The sequence below is a fragment of the Leptidea sinapis genome, chromosome 31, assembly GCF_905404315.1.
Source record: "Leptidea sinapis chromosome 31, ilLepSina1.1, whole genome shotgun sequence".
Lineage (NCBI taxonomy): Eukaryota > Metazoa > Arthropoda > Insecta > Lepidoptera > Pieridae > Leptidea > Leptidea sinapis.
This window is the reverse complement of record NC_066295.1, coordinates 4,064,940-4,091,968: the sequence shown is the minus strand read 5'-3', so window position 1 is coordinate 4,091,968 and position 27,029 is coordinate 4,064,940. Positions and strand designations below refer to the sequence as shown.

General features: G+C 42.9%; 1 protein-coding gene across 3 annotated transcripts in view; it reads right to left on the bottom strand.

The window, feature by feature from the left end:
- LOC126973988 (condensin complex subunit 3) overlaps nucleotides 1–27,029 on the bottom strand; it is a 69,378-nt gene that overhangs the window by 8,628 nt on the left and 33,721 nt on the right. Inside the window, exons 16-22 of one of the 3 annotated variants that reach the window (XM_050821335.1) lie at nucleotides 23,008–23,125; nucleotides 20,624–20,709; nucleotides 20,062–20,181; nucleotides 16,425–16,592; nucleotides 3,591–3,687; nucleotides 1,966–2,037; nucleotides 1,041–1,097 (exon numbers count right to left, since the gene is read on the bottom strand). In XM_050821335.1, the coding sequence (XP_050677292.1) occupies nucleotides 1,041–1,097; nucleotides 1,966–2,037; nucleotides 3,591–3,687; nucleotides 16,425–16,592; nucleotides 20,062–20,181; nucleotides 20,624–20,709; nucleotides 23,008–23,125 (718 nt within the window). The remainder of the gene's footprint in view (nucleotides 1–1,040; nucleotides 1,098–1,965; nucleotides 2,038–3,590; nucleotides 3,688–16,424; nucleotides 16,593–20,061; nucleotides 20,182–20,623; nucleotides 20,710–23,007; nucleotides 23,126–27,029) is intronic. The other 2 variants (XM_050821336.1, XM_050821337.1) reach the window with 2 other exon arrangements.

The following is a 27,029-nucleotide window of genomic DNA, read 5'->3' as shown; positions in this document are numbered from 1 at the left end:
AATTAAAATCAATGTGAACTCCATTATGTATTGTAATTTACTTAGACAATTAATACGTCTACATAGAATCTCTTGCTGTTAGACAACCGATGAAAACAGGCCACGAATATAAGTTTAGTGTGCGTGACAAGCTACGTCTTACACTCGCGATTTGTATGACTTTGTGATAGTGTGCATGAATTGCACAAAATAAAAGTAGGGTAGTTCTAAATTCAATTTTTTTTTCGACGTTTTTACAGCTGCCACAGCCTATCTAGACGTATAAATGTTTGATTATTTCTATGGATGAAATGCCTCAAATAAATGTTTTTTTATTATTATTATTATTTTTTGACTTATGATCATTCAGTACAAACTAGTGCCCCTCAACTGCTCACCTCGGTTGACTATGTTGTTGTCTAAATTGTTTAGCATTGCGAATATAATAGAGTCAGTAGCAGTCTACAAAGTAAAATCGACAAATACATTCTATCATTTGTTGGACTAACAGACGTAGAATAGTGTAAGCTCATGTCACTAGCCCTTACATGACGCTTTACATCAAGTGCATCATATTCTAGTTTTGTCACGTCATAATGAAAAGAATTGATTTTCCCTTAGATCATTTATACTTGATAGACAGCTGTGAAAACGTCGAGAAAAATGGAGGTTTACAGTTATCCTTTATTTTGGGCAATGCACGCACACTAACACAAACTGACATACGTATCGCGAGTGTAAGACTTTGCTTGTCATGCACACTTAAGTAATAAACCTGGCCTGCTTTCATCGGTTGTCTAGTAGCAAGAGGCTCTATCTATAAGCTATCTAAGGATGTTTGATAGCGCTAATATATCATTAAGTAGTTATATTTCTGACACCATTGGGGCAAAAATATCTACTGAAAGTACACGAATTCTAATCAAATATAAAGTACAATGGTCTCAAACTACCACTACTTCTCCGACAACTAATTCCTAATGCCTTATTATACCGAATTTACAATTTATTTATAAAGACTACAAATACATTAAAAAATTAAAACAAAAAACATATCAAACTCAAAAACAACTTCTTGAAGGTAATTGTCTTCGTACGGGTATTGCTGGTGCTGACACCTATGAAACACATTGCAGATTTGAGTAAGAAGTACAGGAATGAGCATAAGCAAATATCGTGGGACTTGAAAGAGAAATATCTCCGTTCGTAAACTCAGAGTTATATTAGAATACTCTTTGTTACATTGAAGGTATTATTACATTTTTTTGTAAGAAGAATTGTATTTGCTTCTGTAGAAAAGTGATCCCTAGTTAAATACCGTTATTTTAAATAGCGGTGATATAAGCCGTTTTTGTAATAGTTGTAAACATTCATTATACATTAATATATAAAGCGTTCAGAATTTTTTAACTTCAAAACCTACCATAGCTACAAAAAGATATGCCTCGGAATTGAAAATTAGTTTTTTAATGAGAATATGACGAGATGAGCAATCCGTTGATGATGATGCCCTGGAGGTTAATGATACACACTGCCCTTCAAAATGGAGGCCAGGATTCTTGATAAATCTACAATTTTGAACTTCGAAAAATTCACTCGTTAAGGCGCCTTTCAAATCGCAACACAATAATGGTTCGACATCACTGCTAGACGTTAGAAAAAGGCACCGCTGTGCAAAAGGTGTACATTATTATTCTCTACATTCATTATTTCAAAAATGTTAATGCATATTCAGCGCCATATGACCTCTTTGTTATTAAAAAAAACTGTATACCCCGATTAAATGTAAAATGCTCTGTTTACTCTCATATAATTTGCAGTTAGGTACTAACTTAACTTTGTAGGGATAATTATACTATGCATTTGTGTGTTATAGTTCGGTTTATGGTCCTAAGAACGATGAATTAAGGTTCACATTACGAGCAAGTGTGTTGAAAAAGTTATTTATTGTTTTATAATATATAGAAAATATAAAACCCAACTCACGCAAAGATCCCATAGATCTCCCTATAGAGCCGATCGTGTCTTCTGTGGGAACTGTCCTTTCACCTTCCATTCCTAAAGAAAAGTAATTAATATAAATATTTTTTTAAGCTATTTATGTTATCTAATACTGTTTTGTTTTCCTATAAAATAAAATAAAAAGATCATCACCGTCATTATATTCTATAATATTAATAAAAGCATTTATTCAGATACATTTTGTAAAAGTGGTAAGTTACATGTTAAATTAGGTGTCTGTTTGCTATTCGCAATAAGGACTTCAACATTTCTTTTTTGTGAACCGCATTAACATTTTCACACAAAAAAGAAGAAAAAATACAACAAATTTTGGGGGTTCCGCATACCTAGTACTGAAACTCAATTTTTTTTGTTTGCATCAAACGCATACGTGAAAGGGTCTATGGATATTGATAAATGATATTGAGGTTTCTAATATATTTTTTTCTTAACTGTATAGTTAGCGCGAGAGACACTTCTAAATCGGTCTTGCTGCTGCTACGGAACCCTTCATGGGCGAGTCCGACTCACACTTAGCCGCTTTTTAAATAAATATGGTTACAAATGTAAGATCATACAATAATTATTATTTAAGCGATCGCTCCATTCTTAAACTGTGGTATCAGTCATTTATGGTATAGTTATCTATACGACTTAAACGTTTTTAACTGTTCTTTTAAATTTCTAAATACATTTGTTTAGAACATTTTATCTACACTCATGCTTTAAATCCTCTATTAAAGATTCTGAAACAGTTAGCTTATTGTCAACATTAAAACACCCATGTTCTAATAACCATTACATCATCCAAAAGAGTGTTGTAATGTTGTACTGAATTTCATAACAACACTCTTATGTTTTTTTTTATCCCTTCATGTGCAAAGAGTTTCAACATACAGCCACATTCTTATTGTTCGATGCGTGGTATCTGTATGCATTTCAAAAAAAGAACATTTTTGTTTTCGCGCGTTCCACACCACCAGAACGTCGCGCGCCGTAAAAAAAAGTAGTTTATTCGAATCCCCGCCATTTTTCTTCTATATTTTTATTGTTTTGTTTACAAAAAGTGAGCGATTCATTTTAAACGCTGCAAAAGAACATTATATTCGAGTGAATTTTAATTATTACACTATACAAAATGTAAATTACTACTAAAATAAATAATTGTTTTATTAATACTTTCTTTATTTGTATATAATCAGTAATGAATGATATTAGGTTACTACTAGGACTGGTGTTTTAATGTTAGCAGTAAGCTTACTGTTCCAGAATCTTTTAGAGCATTCATATTCTGGGTGTAGATAAAGTCTTGTATGCAACTGTTAATAATTAGGTATTAAAACACTCATGTGATACTATTATCCACATTCGTGTTTTAATACCCCTTATTACACAACAGTTGCATAAATAACTATTCTTGGATCTTGTTGTAAGGGCAACGCTCCACAAGACTTACTAATTATGGTTATGACAGTTACTAGCAAATTCACGTATGTGCCACAGGCACGTACTTACATTACATTATATTAAGAATATATTGAAAAGCAAAAGTCAACATGTTTATTTCTTTAAGTTTTGCTCTCAATGATTCTATAAAAAAACTTTAGTACCTGAGTCAGACATCTTGTTGAGACTTGCTCGTTCCATTGCGTCGAGAGCGCCGAGGTAGCGCGTCACGTTGCGGATCGATTGTTTGTCCGACAGTTTCTGAAATAAACAAACACTTATAAAACAAGGGACAGGTGGTGGCGCAGAACGGCTCCCGTACTGTTGATACATTGGACAAAAACATACAATAAAACTAGGTATACGTAGGTCACACTTAAATTGTTTAATGCTTTTCAAAATACTCTCTTTAACATTTTAAACATTTTTTCATGGGATCGAACCATTTTTTAAAACAGGAGGACCACAGATCTGAAGGTTTCATGTTTTCTACGTGCTGATTAAACGCTATCACTGCCTCTTCGGAATTAGTAAAAGTGAAACCTCTCATCAAATCTTTGATTTTGGGGAAAATACAGAAATCACAGGGTGCTAGGTCGGGGTTATGTGCAGGATGAGTGACGAGTTGTACTCTTTCGGAAGCTAAAAATTACTTAGTTTTGTAGACCGTATGAGGAAGTGTTGTCATGATGTCGGAGAACGCGGCTTATTGGTCGTCTTTCACGAACTTTTTTTTTAACAGCCTGGGTAAACAAATGGTAGAATACCACTCGGGATTAACACTCTTTTGATCTTCAATTGGAATTGTGCAGATGGGACATGAGCTGAGAAAAAATGCGATCATTTTTTTACCAACGTTTCTCGCTTGCCTCACTTTTGTTGGCCTGTTCTCATTTTCAAACACCCATTCACAAGATTGCTGTTTTTTTTCGGGTTCAAAAAAATAAATCCACGTTTCGTCTCCTGTGACAATGTCATAAACAGCATTAGAATGTCCGTGGTCGTACTTCATTAGCATCTGTGAGCATCATTCCACGCGAGCCCGCTCCTGCTGACAGTTCATGAGCATCAGTCCAACAGCAACAAAGTTTCCGAAATTTTAATTCTTCGTGAAAAATTCTCCTAATTTGGCTCATACCAATCCCCAATAGTCCTCGAACTGTCTCACAGGTAATCCACGGGTTTTCTTCAATTAGCCGCTTCACAGTAGCCACATTATTTTCGTTGACGGCGGTTGAAAGCCGCCCTTCACTAAATTCGTCATGTAAGGAAACCCGACCTCTCTCAAATTCAGCAAAACATCGCCTCACGGTGCGCAAGTCTTGCGGAGAGAGAGAACTTTTAAAATCATGAAAAATCATCGCTATAAAATCTTTTCGACTTAATTCCATTTTCGTTGCATACGTAGAACTTTGATATGTGATAAAAAACAAGTGACAAATGATTTCCCGCCAATTATTTTTTTTATTTCTAAGAAGGTTGCAAGTTTTCAAAAAATATAACATTCGAAATTCAAATTGTTCCGATTAGCTAGAACTGCAAAACTATTAGTGCGCCCCATGCATATATTGCAAAAAAAAAGTAACAAAACAATACAGTGTTGATGCACGTTGTTATCAATCATTTGTTAAGTAGTCATGTGGTGCCCCACAGTGTACGCACTTAAGCATTAAAACTAATGTCAAAATTAAACGATAAGAATAAAAGAAAAATACAAATATGTCTCAGATAGAGGATTTAGTTAGGTCTTAAAGTCTTAAAACCTTAACACTTCGGAAAAAAAACGGATCAATGTTTTTTTTTGCATAATCTAATATTCCACCAACAACCTTTAATATACCTACACATTTCACAAACTTCTCTCTCTCCGTTCATAAGTACAGGCGTTGCACACACCGTATAGCGGCCATAGAGCGTAACAAAGGCTCAAAAGTATTCGCACGAGATTTGCCTATTGGGCAGAGCCAACTGACGAAGCTGAAGACCGGTGACGGCAGGGTCGTTTCGTCTAAACCAAAACTTTTGAGGGAAATCGGAGAAGTTCTACAGTTATACACGACCGCACGGGCACCTTTTACCAACAAGGCTGAACATCCAAGAGCCAAATTAACCCGACACTATACCGAACAAATCCCAGACGTCAGCCTGCACGAGATTATTATGGCACTAAAACATCTTAAAAACAACAAGGCGCCGGGTAATGATGGAATTACAGCTGAGCTTCTGAGAGGTGGTGGTACCCCTGTACTTAAGACCCTCTAGAACCTATTCAATTTCGTCATCCTCGAGCATGGCACAAAAGTATAGTTGTGCTGTTCTACAAAAAGGGTAATACAAGGGCGGCACTGAAAATTTCGGGAATCAAGGAAATGACACAACATTACTATTTAAAAATTTATTTATTGCTTTTCGAAGTATTCTCCGCGAAATTTGATACATTTTGCCATACGATGGAACCAATCATTGAAGCAACCATTCCATTCGGAAGTTGGGGTCTCCAAAATGGCCGTTATGTAGGCGTCCACAGCTTCTTCAAGTGATGAAAATCTCTGACCACGCAATTTATTCTTTATTTTAGGGAAAGTATAGAAATCATTAGGGCTTAGGTCGGGGCGGTACGGCGGATGGTCTAATAATTCTATGTTTTCTTGCTCTAAAAACTGTTTTGTTCTGTGCGCGGTGTGAGAACTCGCATTGTGATAGAGGATGATGCAGCGGTTGCAGTTCTCTTTACGGAGTTCCGAAACGACCTGTGGCAAACAAATGCTAGCATACCATTCTGCATTAACCGTTCTTTGTCTCTCAAGAGGATAGTCGCAACATGGCCGGTTTTGGAGACAAACGTGACCATTTTTTTTGCAACACTCCGTGAACGAACAATTTTTGTTGGCTTTAACTCATTTTCGAACACCGAAACTCGTGACTGGTTTTTTGTTTCGGGTTCGTACGCGTATATCCAGGATTCGTCACCTGATACGATGTTGTATACAGCATTTGAGGATCCTGCGTGGAATCTTTCGAGAGTTCTGACGCACCAAGTAACGCGAGCCACTTTTTGCTCTTCACAGAGCAAATGCGATATCCATCGGGAAAATAACTTTTTTACACCTAATTGTTCACGCAAGATTATTTGTGTTTGACTCATGCCAATGTCTAAAGTTGCCTGAATTTCGGGGTATGTCACATGTCGATGATCCTCCATCCATTCCTCAATCAGCTTACGCACAGCATCAACGGTTGGAACGGAATTGGTGACTGCAGTTTTTGGACGACCTTGACGGGGATCATCACTGAGCTTGACACGTCCACTTTGAAATTCAGCAAACCAGCGATAAATTGTGGTTTTGGATGGGGCTTCATCACCAAATGCAGAAATCATCCGGTCAACACACTGTTTTTGTGTTAAACCACTTCGAAAGTCATAATAAATCATCGCTCTAGAATTTTCTCGAGTCAATTCCATTTTCTCAACGACTAAACAATTTGAAACCTTGTCACAAGACCGAAAATCATTTTTTAAATAAATAAATGTGATTCGATTTGTAAAACCAAGGAGTTTTCAATTAAAAAGATTTTAATATGACAGGAACAATGGAAATATTCCATTCCCGATACTTTTAGTGCAGCCCTCGTAAAATGCTTTAGAAGAACTATAGGCCCATATAGTGATATGTGCAGAAGGGTCAGATGTGTCTGAGCCATGTAGCTCCAGGATCAGATCCCAAAGCCTATCTGACTGCAGCTGGGAGTCAGACAGGGCGATGGCATATCGGCCAAGCTGTTCACCGCTGCGTTGCAAGACGTCTTTAAGCTTCTGGACTGGATCGGACTGGGTATCAACATCAACGGCGAATACATCACTCACCTTCGATTCGCAGACGATATCACGTAATCATGACACAGACCATGGAAGACTTAAGCCATATACTCGATGGCCTCAATACAGCTTGCCAACGAGTAGGTCTCAAAATGTCAAATGTCCATGTGGCACCTACCCAATCCCATAACAATTGGGAGCTGTACTCTCGAAATTGTCGAAGAGTACGTCTACCTTGGACAAACAATCCAGTTAGGCAGGTCCAATTTCGCGAAAGAGGTCACTCGTCGAATCCAACTCGGATGGGCAGCTTTCGGGAAGCTCCTAAAATCTTCTCGTCCCAAATGCCAGTGTCTGAAGACGAAGGTTTTCAACCGGTACGGTATGCAGATATGGTCGCTAACTATGGGCCTCATGGTCGCTCAGAGGGCAATGGAGAGGGCTATTCTCGTAGTTTCACTGCGAGATCGAATCAGAAATAGGGAGATCCGTAGGAGAATCAAATATGCCGACATAGTCCAAATGATTGCGAAACTGAAGTGGCAGTGGGCAGGGCACAGCGTTCGACGGACAGATGGCCGTTGGGGCAGTAAAATCCTCGAACGGCGACCACGTACCGGAAGACGCAGTGTTTGTAAGCCCTCCACAAGATGGACCGACCCGACGATCTGCATACGATGGATGAGGACAACGCAGGACCAATCATCGTGGAAATCTTTGGGGGGAGGCCTTTCTCCAGTAATAGACGTCTTCCGGCTGATGATGATGATGACACACTTACCCGGTGCGCACAGTTACCTCACGTGACTATTTTTTAAAGTTAATAAAAATATAAATGATGATTTGTTCTGTTTATTCCGCTAAGTTTCACAAAATCAGTTCGACTGATTGAGGTGACCTCAATCAAGAATTACTCTGTTGTCTAGTGTTGCACTTTCAAAACAATCTGGAAGACAAGATGAACATATTTTGATGTCATTCATAGAACTAATATAATCGTTATTTTTTATTAATTAAGCATCCAAATTTGTTAGAAAAAAAATATTAAATGCATACGGAGAAATTTAATGGTTTATATCTCTTATTGTAGGATTTAGATATTTACCTTAACTAATATTATAAATTATCAAAATTAGAATTATGTTATTACAGTTTTGATGCTGACATTATTGTGATCCAGTTTTATCGTTTTTTTTTTTATTTAAATAAGGGACGATACGAGCAGGACGTTAAGCTGATGGTAATTGAAACGCCCTGCTCATTACAATGCAGTGCCGCTCAGAATTATTGAAAATACCCAAAAATTCTGAGCGGCACAACAACTGCGCTCGTCACCTTGAGACATAAGATTTTAAGTCTCATTTGCCCAGTAATTTCACTAGCTAAGACGTCTTTCAGACCTAAACACTAATGCTTACATATTACTGCTTCACGGCAAAAATAGGCGCCGGATCGTAAGTTGACCAGGCTATTATAGGTTTTGTATAAAGTATATTATCTACGGGATCCTGCTAGTCCAAAAATACAATAAAAACTATTTAAATTATACGTCTAGATAGTCTCTTGCTGTTAGACAACGCGCCAGGCCGGCGGCACGTGTGTGTACTGTACTCACCGTACACAGTCACGTGTGTGTACTGTACTCACCGTACACAGTCACGTGTGTGTACTGTACTCACCGTGCACAGTCGCCGCAGCATGACGGCCAGCGAGCGCGCCAGGCCGGCGTCGCGCAGCGGCGACAGCAGCGCCAGCAAGCAGCACGTGTGTGTACTGTACTCACCGTACACAGTCACGTGTGTGTACTGTACTCACCGTACACAGTCGCCGCAGCACGTCGGCCAGCGAGCGCGCCAGGCAGGCGTCGCGCGGCGGCGACAGCAGCGCCAGCAGGCGGCACGTGTGTGTACTGTACTCACCGTACACAGTCACGTGTGTGTACTGTACTCACCGTACACAGTCACGTGTGTGTACTGTTCTCACCGTACACAGTCACGTGTGTGTACTGTACTCACCGTACACAGTCACGTGTGTGTACTGTACTCACCGTACACAGTCGCCGCAGCATGTCGGCCAGAGAGCGCGCCAGGCCGGCGTCGCGCGGCGGCGACAGCAGCGCCAGCAGGCGGCACGTGTGTGTACTGTACTCACCGTACACAGTCACGTGTGTGTACTGTACTCACCGTACACAGTCACGTGTGTGTACTGTACTCACCGTACACAGTCACGTGTGTGTACTGTACTCACCGTACACAGTCGCCGCAGCACGTCGGCCAGCGAGCGCGCCAGGCCGGCGTCGCGCGGCGGCGACAGCAGCGCCAGCAGGCGGCACGTGTGTGTACTGTACTCACCGTACACAGTCACGTGTGTGTACTGTACTCACCGTACACAGTCACGTGTGTGTACTGTTCTCACCGTACACAGTCACGTGTGTGTACTGTACTCACCGTACACAGTCACGTGTGTGTACTGTAATCACCGTACACAGTCGCCGCAGCATGTCGGCCAGAGAGCGCGCCAGGCCGGCGTCGCGCGGCGGCGACAGCAGCGCCAGCAGGCGGCACGTGTGTGTACTGTACTCACCGTACACAGTCACGTGTGTGTACTGTTCTCACCGTACACAGTCACGTGTGTGTACTGTACTCACCGTACACAGTCACGTGTGTGTACTGTACTCACCGTACACAGTCACGTGTGTGTACTGTACTCACCGTACACAGTCGCCGCAGCATGTCGGCCAGAGAGCGCGCCAGGCCGGCGTCGCGCGGCGGCAACAGCAGCGCCAGCAGGCGGCACGTGTGTGTACCGTACTCACCGTACACAGTCACGTGTGTGTACTGTACTCACCGTACACAGTCACGTGTGTGTACTGTACTCACCGTACACAGTCACGTGTGTGTACTGTACTCACCGTACACAGTCATGTGTGTGTACTGTACTCACCGTACACAGTCACGTGTGTGTACTGTACTCACCGTACACAGTCGCCGCAGCACGTCGGCCAGCGAGCGCGCCAGGCAGGCGTCGCGCGGCGGCGACAGCAGCGCCAGCAGGCGGCACGTGTGTGTACTGTACTCACCGTACACAGTCACGTGTGTGTACTGTACTCACCGTACACAGTCACGTGTGTGTACTGTACTCCACGTACACAGTCAAGTGTGTGTACGGTACTCACCGTACACAGTCGCCGCAGCATGTCGGCCAGCGAGCGCGCCAGGCCGGCGTCGCGCGGCGGCGACAGCAGCGCCAGCAGGCGGCACGTGTGTGTACTGTACTCACCGTACATAGTCACGTGTGTGTACTGTACTCACCGTACACAGTCACGTGTGTGTACTGTACTCACCGTACACAGTCGCCGCAGCATGTCGGCCAGAGAGCGCGCCAGGCCGGCGTCGCGCGGCGGCGACAGCAGCGCCAGCAGGCGGCACGTGTGTGTACTGTACTCACCGTACACAGTCACGTGTGTGTACTGTACTCACCGTACACAGTCACGTGTGTGTACTGTACTCACCGTACACAGTCACGTGTGTGTACTGTACTCACCGTACACAGTCACGTGTGTGTACTGTACTCACCGTACACAGTCACGTGTGTGTACTGTACTCACCGTACACAGTCACGTGTGTGTACTGTACTCACCGTACACAGTCACGTGTGTGTACTGTACTCACCGTACACAGTCACGTGTGTGTACTGTACTCACCGTACACAGTCACGTGTGTGTACTGTACTCACCGTACACAGTCACGTGTGTGTACTGTACTCACCGTACACAGTCGCCGCAGCACGTCGGCCAGCGAGCGCGCCAGGCAGGCGTCGCGCGGCGGCGACAGCAGCGCCAGCAGGCGGCACGTGTGTGTACTGTACTCACCGTACACAGTCACGTGTGTGTACTGTACTCACCGTACACAGTCACGTGTGTGTACTGTTCTCACCGTACACAGTCACGTGTGTGTACTGTACTCACCGTACACAGTCACGTGTGTGTACTGTAATCACCGTACACAGTCGCCGCAGCATGTCGGCCAGAGAGCGCGCCAGGCCGGCGTCGCGCGGCGGCGACAGCAGCGCCAGCAGGCGGCACGTGTGTGTACTGTACTCACCGTACACAGTCACGTGTGTGTACTTTTCTCACCGTACACAGTCACGTGTGTGTACTGTACTCACCGTACACAGTCACGTGTGTGTACTGTACTCACCGTACACAGTCGCCGCAGCATGTCGGCCAGAGAGCGCGCCAGGCCGGCGTCGCGCGGCGGCAACAGCAGCGCCAGCAGGCGGCACGTGTGTGTACCGTACTCACCGTACACAGTCACGTGTGTGTACTGTACTCACCGTACACAGTCACGTGTGTGTACTGTACTCACCGTACACAGTCACGTGTGTGTACTGTACTCACCGTACACAGTCATGTGTGTGTACTGTACTCACCGTACACAGTCACGTGTGTGTACTGTACTCACCGTACACAGTCGCCGCAGCACGTCGGCCAGCGAGCGCGCCAGGCAGGCGTCGCGCGGCGGCGACAGCAGCCGGCACGTGTGTGTACTGTACTGACCGTACACAGTCACGTGTGTGTACTGTACTCACCGTACACAGTCACGTGTGTGTACTGTACTCACCGTACACAGTCAAGTGTGTGTACGGTACTCACCGTACACAGTCGCCGCAGCATGTCGGCCAGCGAGCGCGCCAGGCCGGCGTCGCGCGGCGGCGACAGCAGCGCCAGCAGGCGGCACGTGTGTGTACTGTACTCACCGTACATAGTCACGTGTGTGTACTGTACTCACCGTACACAGTCAAGTGTGTGTACTGTACTCACCGTACACAGTCGCCGCAGCATGTCGGCCAGCGAGCGCGCCAGGCCGGCGTCGCGCGGCGGCGACAGCAGCGCCAGCAAGCGGCACGTGTGTGTACTGTACTCACCGTACACAGTCACGTGTGTGTACTGTACTCACCGTACACAGTCACGTGTGTGTACTGTAATCACCGTACACAGTCGCCGCAGCATGTCGGCCAGAGAGCGCGCCAGGCCGGCGTCGCGCGGCGGCGACAGCAGCGCCAGCAGGCGGCACGTGTGTGTACTGTGCTCACCGTACACAGTCACGTGTGTGTACTGTTCTCACCGTACACAGTCACGTGTGTGTACTGTACTCACCGTACACAGTCACGTGTGTGTACTGTACTCACCGTACACAGTCGCCGAAGCATGTCGGCCAGAGAGCGCGCCAGGCCGGCGTCGCGCGGCGGCGACAGCAGCGCCAGCAGGCGGCACGTGTGTGTACTGTACTCACCGTACACAGTCACGTGTGTGTACTGTTCTCACCGTACACAGTCACGTGTGTTTACTGTACTCACCGTACACAGTCACGTGTGTGTACTGTACTCACCGTACACAGTCGCCGCAGCATGTCGGCCAGAGAGCGCGCCAGGCCGGCGTCGCGCGGCGGCAACAGCAGCGCCAGCAGGCGGCACGTGTGTGTACTGTACTCACCGTACACAGTCACGTGTGTGTACTGTACTCACCGTACACAGTCACGTGTGTGTACTGTACTCACCGTACACAGTCACGTGTGTGTACTGTACTCACCGTACACAGTCACGAGTGTGTACTGTACTCACCGTACACAGTCACGTGTGTGTACTGTACTCACCGTACACAGTCAAGTGTGTGTACGGTACTCACCGTACACAGTCGCCGCAGCATGTCGGCCAGCGAGCGCGCCAGGCCGGCGTCGCGCGGCGGCGACAGCAGCGCCAGCAGGCGGCACGTGTGTGTACTGTACTCACCGTACATAGTCACGTGTGTGTACTGTACTCACCGTACACAGTCAAGTGTGTGTACGGTACTCACCGTACACAGTCGCCGCAGCATGTCGGCCAGCGAGCGCGCCAGGCCGGCGTCGCGCGGCGGCGACAGCAGCGCCAGCAAGCGGCACGTGTGTGTACTGTACTCACCGTACACAGTCACGTGTGTGTACTGTACTCACAGTACACAGTCAAGTGTGTGTACTGTACTCACCGTACACAGTCGCCGCAGCATGTCGGCCAAGGAGCGCGACAGGCCGGCGTCGCGCGGCGGCGACAGCAGCGTCAGCAGGCGGCACGTGTGTGTACTGTACTCACCGTACACAGTCACGTGTGTGTACTGTACTCACCGTACACAGTCACGTGTGTGTACTGTACTCACCGTACACAGTCACGTGTGTGTACTGTACTCACCGTACACAGTCACGTGTGTGTACTGTACTCACCGTACACAGTCACGTGTGTGTACTGTACTCACCGTACACAGTCAAGTGTGTGTACGGTACTCACCGTACACAGTCGCCGCAGCATGTCGGCCAGCGAGCGCGCCAGGCCGGCGTCGCGCGGCGGCGACAGCAGCGCCAGCAGGCGGCACGTGTGTGTACTGTACTCACCGTACATAGTCACGTGTGTGTACTGTACTCACCGTACACAGTCAAGTGTGTGTACTGTACTCACCGTACACAGTCGCCGCAGCATGTCGGCCAGCGAGCGCGCCAGGCCGGCGTCGCGCGGCGGCGACAGCAGCGCCAGCAAGCGGCACGTGTGTGTACTGTACTCACCGTACACAGTCACGTGTGTGTACTGTACTCACCGTACACAGTCAAGTGTGTGTACTGTACTCACCGTACACAGTCGCCGCAGCATGTCGGCCAAGGAGCGCGACAGGCCGGCGTCGCGCGGGGGCGACAGCAGCGTCAGCAGGCGGCACGTGTGTATACTGTACTCACCGTACACAGTCACGTGTGTGTACTGTACTCACCGTACACAGTCACGTGTGTGTACTGTACTCACCGTACACAGTCACGTGTGTGTACTGTACTCACCGTACATAGTCACGTGTGTGTACTGTACTCACCGTACACAGTCAAGTGTGTGTACTGTACTCACCGTACACAGTCGCCGCAGCATGTCGGCCAGCGAGCGCGCCAGGCCGGCGTCGCGCGGCGGCGACAGCAGCGCCAGCAGGCGGCACGTGTGTGTACTGTACTCACCGTACATAGTCACGTGTGTGTACTGTACTCACCGTACACAGTCACGTGTGTGTACTGTACTCACCGTACACAGTCGCCGCAGCATGTCGGCCAGCGAGCGCGCCAGGCTGCGTCGCGCGGCGGCGACAGCAGCGCCAGCAGGCGGCACGTGTGTGTACTGTACTCACCGTACATAGTCACGTGTGTGTACTGTACTCACCGTACACAGTCACGTGTGTGTACTGTACTCACCGTACACAGTCGCCGCAGCATGTCGGCCAGCGAGCGCGCCAGGCCGGCGTCGCGCGGCGGCGACAGCAGCGCCAGCAGGCGGCACGTGTGTGTACTGTACTCACCGTACATAGTCACGTGTGTGTACTGTACTCACCGTACACAGTCACGTGTGTGTACTGTACTCACCGTACACAGTCGCCGCAGCATGTCGGCCAGCGAGCGCGCCAGGCCGGCGTCGCGCGGCGGCGACAGCAGCGCCAGCAGGCGGCACGTGTGTGTACTGTACTCACCGTACATAGTCACGTGTGTGTACTGTACTCACCGTACACAGTCACGTGTGTGTACTGTACTCACCGTACACAGTCGCCGCAGCATGTCGGCCAGCGAGCGCGCCAGGCCGGCGTCGCGCGGCGGCGACAGCAGCGCCAGCAGGCGGCACGTGTGTGTACTGTACTCACCGTACACAGTCACGTGTGTGTACTGTACTCACCGTACACAGTCGCCGCAGCATGTCGGCCAGCGAGCGCGCCAGGCCGGCGTCGCGCGGCGGCGACAGCAGCGCCAGCAGGCGGCACGTGTGTGTACTGTACTCACCGTACACAGTCACGTGTGTGTACTGTACTCACCGTACACAGTCGCCGCAGCATGTCGGCCAGCGAGCGCGCCAGGCCGGCGTCGCGCGGCGGCGACAGCAGCGCCAGCAGGCGGCACGTGTGTGTACTGTACTCACCGTACACAGTCACGTGTGTGTACTGTACTCACCGTACACAGTCGCCGCAGCATGTCGGCCAGCGAGCGCGCCAGGCCGGCGTCGCGCGGCGGCGACAGCAGCGCCAGCAGGCGGCACGTGTGTGTACTGTACTCACCGTACACAGTCACGTGTGTGTACTGTACTCACCGTACACAGTCGCCGCAGCATGTCGGCCAGCGAGCGCGCCAGGCCGGCGTCGCGCGGCGGCGACAGCAGCGCCAGCAGGCGGCACGTGTGTGTACTGTACTCACCGTACACAGTCACGTGTGTGTACTGTACTCACCGTACACAGTCGCCGCAGCATGTCGGCCAGCGAGCGCGCCAGGCCGGCGTCGCGCGGCGGCGACAGCAGCGCCAGCAGGCGGCACGTGTGTGTACTGTACTCACCGTACACAGTCACGTGTGTGTACTGTACTCACCGTACACAGTCGCCGCAGCATGTCGGCCAGCGAGCGCGCCAGGCCGGCGTCGCGCGGCGGCGACAGCAGCGCCAGCAGGCGGCACGTGTGTGTACTGTACTCACCGTACATAGTCACGTGTGTGTACTGTACTCACCGTACACAGTCACGTGTGTGTACTGTACTCACCGTACACAGTCGCCGCAGCATGTCGGCCAGCGAGCGCGCCAGGCCGGCGTCGCGCGGCGGCGACAGCAGCGCCAGCAGGCGGCACGTGTGTGTACTGTACTCACCGTACACAGTCACGTGTGTGTACTGTACTCACCGTACACAGTCGCCGCAGCATGTCGGCCAGCGAGCGCGCCAGGCCGGCGTCGCGCGGCGGCGACAGCAGCGCCAGCAGGCGGCACGTGTGTGTACTGTACTCACCGTACACAGTCACGTGTGTGTACTGTACTCACCGTACACAGTCGCCGCAGCATGTCGGCCAGCGAGCGCGCCAGGCCGGCGTCGCGCGGCGGCGACAGCAGCGCCAGCAGGCGGCACGTGTGTGTACTGTACTCACCGTACATAGTCACGTGTGTGTACTGTACTCACCGTACACAGTCACGTGTGTGTACTGTACTCACCGTACACAGTCGCCGCAGCATGTCGGCCAGCGAGCGCGCCAGGCCGGCGTCGCGCGGCGGCGACAGCAGCGCCAGCAGGCGGCACGTGTGTGTACTGTACTCACCGTACACAGTCACGTGTGTGTACTGTACTCACCGTACACAGTCACGTGTGTGTACTGTACTCACCGTACACAGTCGCCGCAGCATGTCGGCCAGCGAGCGCGCCAGGCCGGCGTCGCGCGGCGGCGACAGCAGCGCCAGCAGGCGGCACGCTAGCGCCGCCTCGCCCGTGGGCAGCCCGCGAACTAACCGGCTGCACAACGCCGCCGCCATGCCGCCCTGACTGTCCACCAGCTGCACAATACATAAAAGTATGCAATTTGAGAGCTATTCATGTTTGCTTCATAAAGCCGGCAGGAGTTCCAAAAATACATATAATGTATATCGACTCTACTACTACCAACACACCTATCATTAACACGAGATTAAAAAGATTAATAATTTTATTCTAGTATTAAATCATGTCATCGTTTGATTACATTGTGATATAAACATATTGTTAAAAAGCATTATTCGAAAACAGCCCCATAAATATGGCCACACTAACTAACTAACGACACTCGAGGCATTTGAGCTCAGACGAACCTTATCCGGACCTCTCTGGGACGTTTTTCCACTGCCTGTGGAATATCCGAAGGTGATCAAATATTCGTGCAGTTTTCTACCGATGATTCAATTATGAGTGATCGCTAGCAAGACAACAATTGTGACGTCATACCTTTTAAAAAGAATATAAATGCTGCTTCTTCGTCATCAAAAATGGAAAAAAGGATTCAAATTCACCCAATTTGGTAAGACTTAAATTTTCCAATTATTGGATATTATTTTTGAAGGTACTTTTAAAACCTAAAAACAATTTTATAGTTTCTGTGTACAAAGCCAAGATAGCGAAAACCTATTTTTCGCCACCCCCATTACGTCCAAATTGAATTAAGTTTATTTAGATAAAATTCATTTTTATAAAAATTTGTTCATGCTACCGTCAATATTTGATACTTAATTTTTATGTTAGAAAAAATAAGATACCGTATTATGAGTGTTGAGCACTTATTTGTAGCAATACCTATGAGAATTAAGTTGTTAAGTGAGTTACTATTTTGTGATTCTATTTTCTGTAAATCATATTAGTAAATTTACTGTTGAGTAATAAGTAATTACGTCTGGGATATCATTATTGCCTTAAGACGTGTCATAACTTGTGAGTTTACCGAATTCTGACCAGTAAATAAGTCTCACTATACTGAGCATGTGTGCACTTTAATTTTGATGTTTACAACTGTTGTACTTTGCAATGAGTTTTGTTTACATACGGGACGAGTGCGCTACAATGCGTAGTGCAGAGCAGCGTGTGATGTCACGTGATGCCTTGCGCAGTATTCGCATCATACAGCGCGGCTCAAGCGATGGAATACCACTGGTGAATGTCCCTTGACTATTTTTTTTTTTTGGGTGCTGCTTGTGGTGCCATATCGACCTGTTATAGTTAATGAATCATTGTATTTGTTCGATACAATTAGTAATTGTAACAGTAATCACGACCATCATGTTCACGAAGCAATCTTCCAATATTAGATAATTTTTATTTATACATTTAATTATTTATTACTTTTCATGAAATAATTTATATTATTTAAACACGACTCATATATTGGATGCAGCACCTTACAAACTAATTTGTTTTGTAATATACAGCCATTGTAAAATACTCTATTTGTTTTAAAATATTGGCCGTTGAGTTTCTTATATGTTCTTCTCACGAGCTCAACTTGACGAACATATGGTAAATTCAGTAATTTAAAAGAAATATTTATAGTGACGATTAAGAACCGCTTAGTTAAGTTTTCGTGGTAATCGGATTTAAAAGTATATCGGCGAAAAAAACGGTCGAACACTAAATACTTTATATTATGGCAAACAACGTTTACGGGGTCAGCTAGAAGGTTAATATTTTGTAACGAGTGAAGAGAAGTGAAGAGCGGGTGTCGGAACGGTGGCGCTAGTGTTGCGGTGTGAAGTGTGATGCGAGTAGTGGAGGGGTGACGAGAGGAGAGGAGAGGGGGGTTAGGATAGAAGAGAGGGGTAGCGAAGGGCGATCTTGCTCGGGATAAAATTGTTTAGTCCACAGTGTTCATTTTATGTTGTACAATTACCAGTGACTAGATATTATAAAAGTTAATAGATATAATTGTAAAATCCGTGTCATAAAGTGATTGTGTTAAACAATACTGCTTTTATTTTCCCTGCCGTTTTACAATATTTTTGTGGAAGCGGGTTCATTGTAACTGTATATTTATAACTGATGGTAAAGATGATATAATAATATGATACGTAATCACAGGTTATTCTCCGCAACTCAACGTTCACTGTGCACCTATTTTGCGTGAAGGTAACAAACATACAATAACAAATTTTTTAATCTAATATATAAAATTCTCGTGTCGCGGTGTTTGTAGTTAAACTCTTCCGAAAAGACTTGACCGATTCTCATGAAATTTTGTGTGCATTATAGGTAGGTCTGAGAATCGAACAATATCTATTTTTCATCCCCTTAAATGTTAAGGGCAGTCCAGTCCTGCACATTTTTTTTTTAATTTTTAGACAATTTTCTTTATGATACTACATTAAAAAATACATACAACCCTAAATTCTCAACCATCTATGACCAACACCTATTTTTCTATCGCGATTTTAATATAATTGTATTACATCCACAGATACGCACTAGATTTGCAAGATGGCAATCGAACTTAATGATTATTGAAGTATGATAAATTTTATGTATATGTATCTATGTATATAAGACCATTACTTATTTTCTTGTCAAAGCACAACACAATTTGATTCATCTAAAACAGACTTTTATTTTATTAAATACAGCTAAGTTTTACATAACAAATATGACTATGATCTAATTAGGTAGGTACTAACCTAAAACAGAGAATCGACAATTAAATGTTCATGCTTTACTATTCCTATTTTAAAAACTTAAATCGTCTTTTGCACTTTTAAATTGAAGCAAATTAACAAACACAACTGAGTTTGAAAGAAGTTTAAAAAAACTTTTGTAATTTAATTATTCGTAACTATTCAATTTGAACAAAGAAAAAAAATGACGTTTTTACATTCTCCTCACTGGTGGCTCAAATGTCTATGTCTGTGTCAAAGCCAGCACAAAGCTTACATGTATGATAAATTATAATATAACATTTTGGTAGGTCTGCGAATCGGTCATCATCTGTTTTTTATACCCCAAAAATTTTGATTTATTACGGCAATACAACGTTTCCTGGGTAGGCTCGTATTCATAAATTACATAAAAATTAGAAATTGCATTTTTTATTTAAAAATATCAAATAAATGGATCGATCATAAAAATATTTATTCCAAAATACAGTTACTTCATATCACGCCAAATATTATTGATTCTTCTGTGTTATTTTGTGTTTTATCTTTGTTATTAATAAAAAAATTATTAATTCTTTATTTGAGATTTTTTATTAATATTAAGTGTGTATTACAATCTTCAGATAAAGTTCTCAATGATAGGCTCAACCAGTCACCAAAAGCAGTGCTCGTTCACGAGCATAACAAAGCACAGTAGAGTACAACATATTATCTAAACTAAACAACACGCAAATTCTGTCAGAAAGCAGATAAAACAGATATTCACATCCTGTGCTACTCATAATAATATGAAATTTCCACTTAGGACACCACATATTATTATAATAATCTGTAGTTCCTGTGCGCAGCCTTTTGTTACCTCATGATTGATCCTCGTCAGTGATACGATGAACTTGACAACAGCTTCCTGATCTATTTCCGCTATGGGCGAGTTAGCCGGAGCATTGGCCAGTGCTCGGAGTGTTGGCAATGTGGCTTTCTGTACAAAACAATATTTTATCTAAAACAAATGTCGAGCTAATAATGTACTACTAGAGATCTAAAGTATGGAGTCGGTTTCTTTTCGGTAGTTCGGAGACAACAGATTTATTACATTATTACACAACTTTTCAAAAATCCTGTCCAAAATTATGAACATAATGCTTAATGCAAGGAAAAAGTATCAATGTAGAACATAGATAGGAGAACATAAATACTATAGATTTACGAATGAATTGTAAATAAATCGAAAATTTTCAATAATCTGCTATAATTTCATAATGATGATAATTGTAAATAATACGGCGTTTTATTCTTTTTTGGTAATTTTAATAATAGTGTATAATCGCGTCGGAATCGTCAACCAGAGTTACTCAGACGAACTTCTAATTGCAAAGGTTCTGAAATCATTTCTTATAATAAAGCTAATAGTCAAAGGTAACCTGTATTTGCTCCTGCGCGCCGTCCACGCTCATAGGGAACACTTGGAAGAACACTCCGATTGTCTGACGCAACATATCTTCCTCCACTGAAACACCCACAGTTTGCTATTGTACATTTATCACTAGGAAGAGCGTATTATCAATTTCTACCAGAGTGAATTTCATAGGCATGAGGCGAGGCTGTGGGCCTCATACATCAACATCAGCCGGAAGACATCCATTGATGGGCAAAGGCCTCCCCCAAAGTTCTCCACGCCTATCGGTCCTGCGCTGCCCTCACACAATGTATTCCGCCGATCCTGACCAGATCGTCAGTCCATCTTGTGGGAGGCCTACCAACTTATTGAATTGTTAAAAAACGTTTGCGTGGTAAATGATACCACAGACTGGTAATGGATCGAACACCCTCAGGCTATATTATCATATTTTTTATTGCACGATATAACATTGTAATCCATAATTTTATTAAACCACCCGCTGAGTTTCATGCGTTCGTTCTTCTCAGGTCTGCGGCACTCTATTTCGAATGAGTGATTTTAAATCCTATTTTGAATATTAATATTTAACCAGATCGATAAGCATCAATGAACTTTTTTTTTAAATCATTTATTACAGTAACAAAATTACATAGCGATATATGCATAGTATTTAGAATTACAGTAATTCTGTTTTTGAAAATATGTTTTTTGTGTATGACAAATTGTTAACAAACTTCGTAGACAGCTTCTACAATTAGGCCAACCAATCTACTAGTAGATTACATACAGAGTCTAGACTCTGTAAAATAAACAATTCTTTTGCAGGCAATGGTATTAAATTCTACAATAAATTACCAAAAAGTGTATTTGAATTATCAATAAATAAATTTAAATCTTTTATTAAATGCAGATTTATGTCGAAGTCATATAACAATAATAATGATTACGTAAACGAGATAACAATATGGAATTAATTACTATTATAGTTGTTACTTTTTATAAATTTTATAGTTCAACCTTGTGTTATTTTACTAGATTGCATTATTTTTAAAATATATAAGCTTATGTGAAATAAGCATGTATTTAAATTGTATTTTTAGTGATTGACGTTGACAAGCAATCTGTTGATTTATGTCAATATAGTATTTTTGACTTTGACTTCGGTATACAGGACGGATAGAGATCTTCGGGCTGATGAGATGCTCGACTACAGAATACTCGTAATAAACAGACAAGATACCGCATGCGCATTCTGTACCAAGTCTTTAAAAGGTGACGAGACGATGAGCACAAATTTTATTCCACTTACTAATGTGCACGGCAAACGGACTTTTTCTGTTGCAAATAAATTACCAGTAGAAGTCTCCCTTGCACTCGATGGCGGCTAGATTATGGGTACCACAACGGCGCCTATTTTTGCCTTGAAGCAGTTACATGCAAGCATTTGTATTCTAGTGAAACTACCGGGCAAATGAGATTTAACATCTTATGTCTCATGATGACGAGCGCAATTGTAGTGCCGCTCAGAATTTTTGGGTTTTCCAAGAATCCTGAACCATCAGCTGAACGTCGTGCTCGTCCCGTCTCTTGTTGTCATTAAAAGGCTAAGGACATGAAATCCAGCAGGCGATACTTTGATTCTTTACATTTCCTTCGAAAAACTTTTCGCATCTAAATTTGCAGTATCCCGTAAATTCAGAGTTCATAACCAATTCACCATAATAGTACTTTAGAACAACAAATTAACATGAACATAAGAATGACAAACCATTTCGCCCGTGGTTAGTGACCCTGCCTACTGAGCTAGAGGTCGTGGGTTCGATTTTTTTAAATGAAAATAAGGGACGAGCAGCATTTGATGGTAATTGATGCACCCTGCCCATTACAATGCAGTGCCGCTCAGGATTCTTGAAAAACCCCAAAAATTCTTTGCGGCACTACAACTGCGCTTGTCACCTTGAGACATAAGATGTTAAGTCTCATTTGCCCAGTAATTTCACTAGCTACGGCGCCCTTCAGACCGAAACCCAGTAATGCTTACAGATTACTGCTTCACGGCAGAAATAGGCACCGTTGTGGTACCCATGATCTAGCAGGCATCCTGTGCAAAGAAGCCACTGGTGAATCGAATCCCGGTAAGTACAAACATTTATAATATGATGAATATGGATGTTTGTTTCCGAGTCATGGACGTTTATATGTATTTATGTATGTTTAAGTAAGTATATTGTATTTAATATATCGTTGTCTTGTACCCATAGTACAGACTGTGCCTAGTTTGGGCCAAGATAATTTGTGTAAGTGTCAATATTTTATTTATATATTTATATTTATTTAGAAAAATATATTGTATATGTTTTGGTGTATATAAATAATTAACCTGCGAGTCTGGATGCTACAACTTACCGGTAGCCGGGTTGAACCACAAGAGCAGCAAGCGGCTCAGTACAGACGGTGACTCCACGTGCCCCAGGTACAAGAGGCGACACAGCCCTTCCACGATGATGAGGCGATACGTTGGACACTGCAACAAACAATTTATAGGTCTGGCTTTAATATCATTACTACTAAGGAATTATTGACTGTTTCTACCACACTGTTTCCATCCAATGATGTGTTCATCTTTACTTGTTAAAGTTTATATAAATGTGTAATATATGTAATGTTGATGATCCAAATAAATAAATGCCAGCAAAATATTTTATAGAGTAAGAGCCCGTGGACCCCAGATCTACGTTATTTTATAAAAGCTGAAAGTTTGTCAGCGCATGCTCACAACACAGGTAAGAACGATGGAACATTATGGAGTTTGGGTTACAGTGGCTTTGGCAGGCAAACGGTACTAAAAGTGTGTAAAATACTGACTGAGACAAATTTAAAACAGAATTTAAATAAATACTATTTAAGATGACTGACCACTGATCAACTTATCGTGCTTAATTGTATCAAGTACTTTTACTTTTATTTTTAAAATTATAATGTATAGCTAAGTTTCTAACGATTGTGAACTATTTTTTCTTTTATTTATTTAACTCTGTTGGTGTAGACTTAATTTAGCAATTGTACAAACCTCAGCGGTTTTTATTGCTTTGAAAGCGTCTTACGCTTACAATGGAAACAAAAATAGCATCATTGCAGTGTGATTTGCAGAAATTGAAAATATCACCAAATGAGGTGCATATGAATGCTGAAGAATCATATGGAGATATATATCCATGGATATTGGTGCCATATATAAACCTGGTCGAACAAACGTCAAAAACTTTCTAGACACCCTCTCAATACAAATAAATAACAAGAAAAGAGCAGTAGTTTTTGGTGTCTTTTTTTTGATTTATTGGCCCCCGACAACTTAGTAGAAGATTATAAGTATACACTCAAAGAAAATGGTTTCAAAATTATCAACAAGATCAATTTTGAAGACTCTACTCGTGAAACACCACAAAAGAAAACCCTGCTAGACCATGTATCAACTAATTTCAAGGGTCACCAGTTTCATATGGCTGTCATTGAATCTTCGATGTCAGACCATAAACATATATTCTTCGAAATTCATAAATTTGAAACAGAACCAAAACAAAAAATAGAATATACCATTGATTATACTAAACTCCATAAAATTGTAGAAATTCATAACAACGAGAATGGCAACGATAATTATGCACAATTTGAAAACAGATTGATACAAACTATTCAGCACTGCAAAGTAAAAAAAACTAAAATACTGAACCCTCCAAAACAGCACTGGGTAAATAAATTTATTTAATTTATTTCAGAAACAAACGGTTATACAAAACTTTTATCAATTTATACATAACAATACTTAAAAACCTATAGCTTCCTTTATTTTTAAACACAATGAACTAGATTTGCGCTACATAGAGGTAATATTAAACAAAATTCAATATTTGACATAAAAATGAAATATACTTCGACAATTTATCAAAGAAAACATCTGTGTCAACTAGTATTTCATTATCATTAAAGTGTTTACAAGCACGCTTAATAAAAGAACTTGCACCATAAAGTGTTCTACTACGTGGTATATAATACAAATTTTTAATACGATAACGACGCTCACGCCTGCGAGGCACTCTAAAATATATCCAATTTAGTAGTGAGGGGACGTCAACATATCTATTAACAATTTTGTATAAAAGGACGGAATCAACACAATTAGTAACTAAAATAAAAAATAATATAGACGGCAGAAAAATTGCTCTGGGCATATTCATAGATCTAAAAAAAAGTCTTCGACACGGTTAGCCACAAAATTCTTCTGAACAAATTAAAAGATATAGGGTTCACCGATTACGCTCACAAAATCTTTAAATTATATCTAACTGATCGTTTTCAAGTAGTGAAGATCGGTGAATACCAAAGCAAACAAAAATTAATAACTTATGGAGTTCCTCAAGGCTCGATTCTTGGATCCATATTATTTCTGCTTTATATAAACAATATAAGTAAACTAGCCCTTAAAGGAGAACTATATGCCGATGATACTACCTTGTTCTATTATGGAAATAAAATTGAAGACATAATTCCAGACGCCCAAAATGATCTTAACGTATTTAATATCTGGTTTCAATGTAAATTGCTTACCCTTAATGTAAACAAAAACCCACTATGCAATATTTGCAGCTAAAAATAAATAATATTACTATAAGTAGGTCAGATTCCGAAAAATATTTAGGTTTAACTTTAGATAATAAGCATACATGGAAACCACATATTAAAAATATTAAAATAAAATAAGTATCTCTAACTGAAGCTCTTCGCAGTATTGTACGTTGCCTGCCCCATAAAGTTCGTTATTTATTCTATTAAGCTCTCCCTTATAAAGCCACACTTAGATTACCTAATCCAAGTCTGGGTATCAGCAGCTAATACTAATCTTAAAGTACTACAAACGGCACAAAACAAATTGATTAACTTTATTAAATTGATGAACATAACCTTAACAATTAAAAATAAATATCCCCAATTACAACGATTAAGAAGTGCCAACAATATAATCTTACGCCAACCCAGAACTAATTATGGTAAACGTAATATAACTTTTGAGTGTTGAACTGTATAATAAGCTTCCTAAAACTATTAAAGAGTGCAACAGTATGCACATTTTTAAAAAACTCCTAAAGGCCCATTTTAGCAATAAAACTTAAACATAAATAGAAATATCTTGAAATTAATTGTTAACCCGTTAAACAGAAATAATATTTTGTGTTGTCACATCTAGTAACTCGTTATCGATGAATCTACGTAATCTTGTGTAGTGACTAGTGAGTTGTGAGTAACTGAGTAGCGAGTAGTGACTCAACCGTGGCTCGCGTCGACTGTTGACGTCGACCGTCCCGGGTCGGTATGATTTTAATGCGATAGTGTTTTAAAACTACCCACTAGAATTATAATTTTTATAAAATATTTGCATTAGAAATTAGAAATGTCTATATGTTATACTTACCTACTTAGCCTATTTTAATTACTTTATATATACTGTACGCTTTAAGATGCAATTTTTTAACCCACTTTTTATAAAATAGCCTGTAAGTTCCATTTAAGTGGAAATTCCTTTATGGAAGAATAAATATCTTAAACCACATGTTAGTGTTAAGAGTGTTACTTGAAACTTAGTCTTATTTTTCCTAATATATTTACATAAAATATTTACAAATGGACAAAAACCAGGGAAATAAGCCTTATTGAATAAAGTTTATTTGACTTTGACAGATACAATCTTTGGCGTTGCGTAGAGACGTCGCTTCATTGTGTGTCTTCTACCGCATTTATCACGGGGAGTGTTCCGAAGAGCTGTTTAACCTGATTCCTGCCGCCGAATTCCATCTTCGCACGACACGCCACAAGTTAGGATATCATCCCCACCATCTGGATGTGTGGCGGTCCTCCACAGTGCGGTTCAAGGAGCTTTCTTCCACGTACTACAAAGCTGTGGAATGAGCTTCCTTGTGCGGTGTTTCCGGGACGATACGACATGGGTACCTTCAAAAAAAGCGCGTACACCTTCCTTAAAGGCCGGCAACGCTCCTGTGATTCCTCTGGTGTTGCAAGAGAATGTGGGCGGCGGTGATCACTTAACACCAGGTGACCCGTACGCTCGTTTGTCCTCCTATTCCATAAAAAAAAATAAACAATGATTATAAAAATTGTGTGTGTGTTTAAATTATCAACCTATTCGACATAAATAAACAAATATCTAGTTATAATATGGAGTTAAAAAAATTACACGAAATTCGCTCCAAGTGTCCATGTTAAATACACAATAAAGTACAAAGGTATGATAATAAATATAATATTATAAAAAGTTAACGACATTCAGTACGTGGCTGGGCCATTACGACTCATATTGAACCATTGTGCGACGATTGGGCCACACTCAGTACCTATTGCAAAATACATTGGTCTCA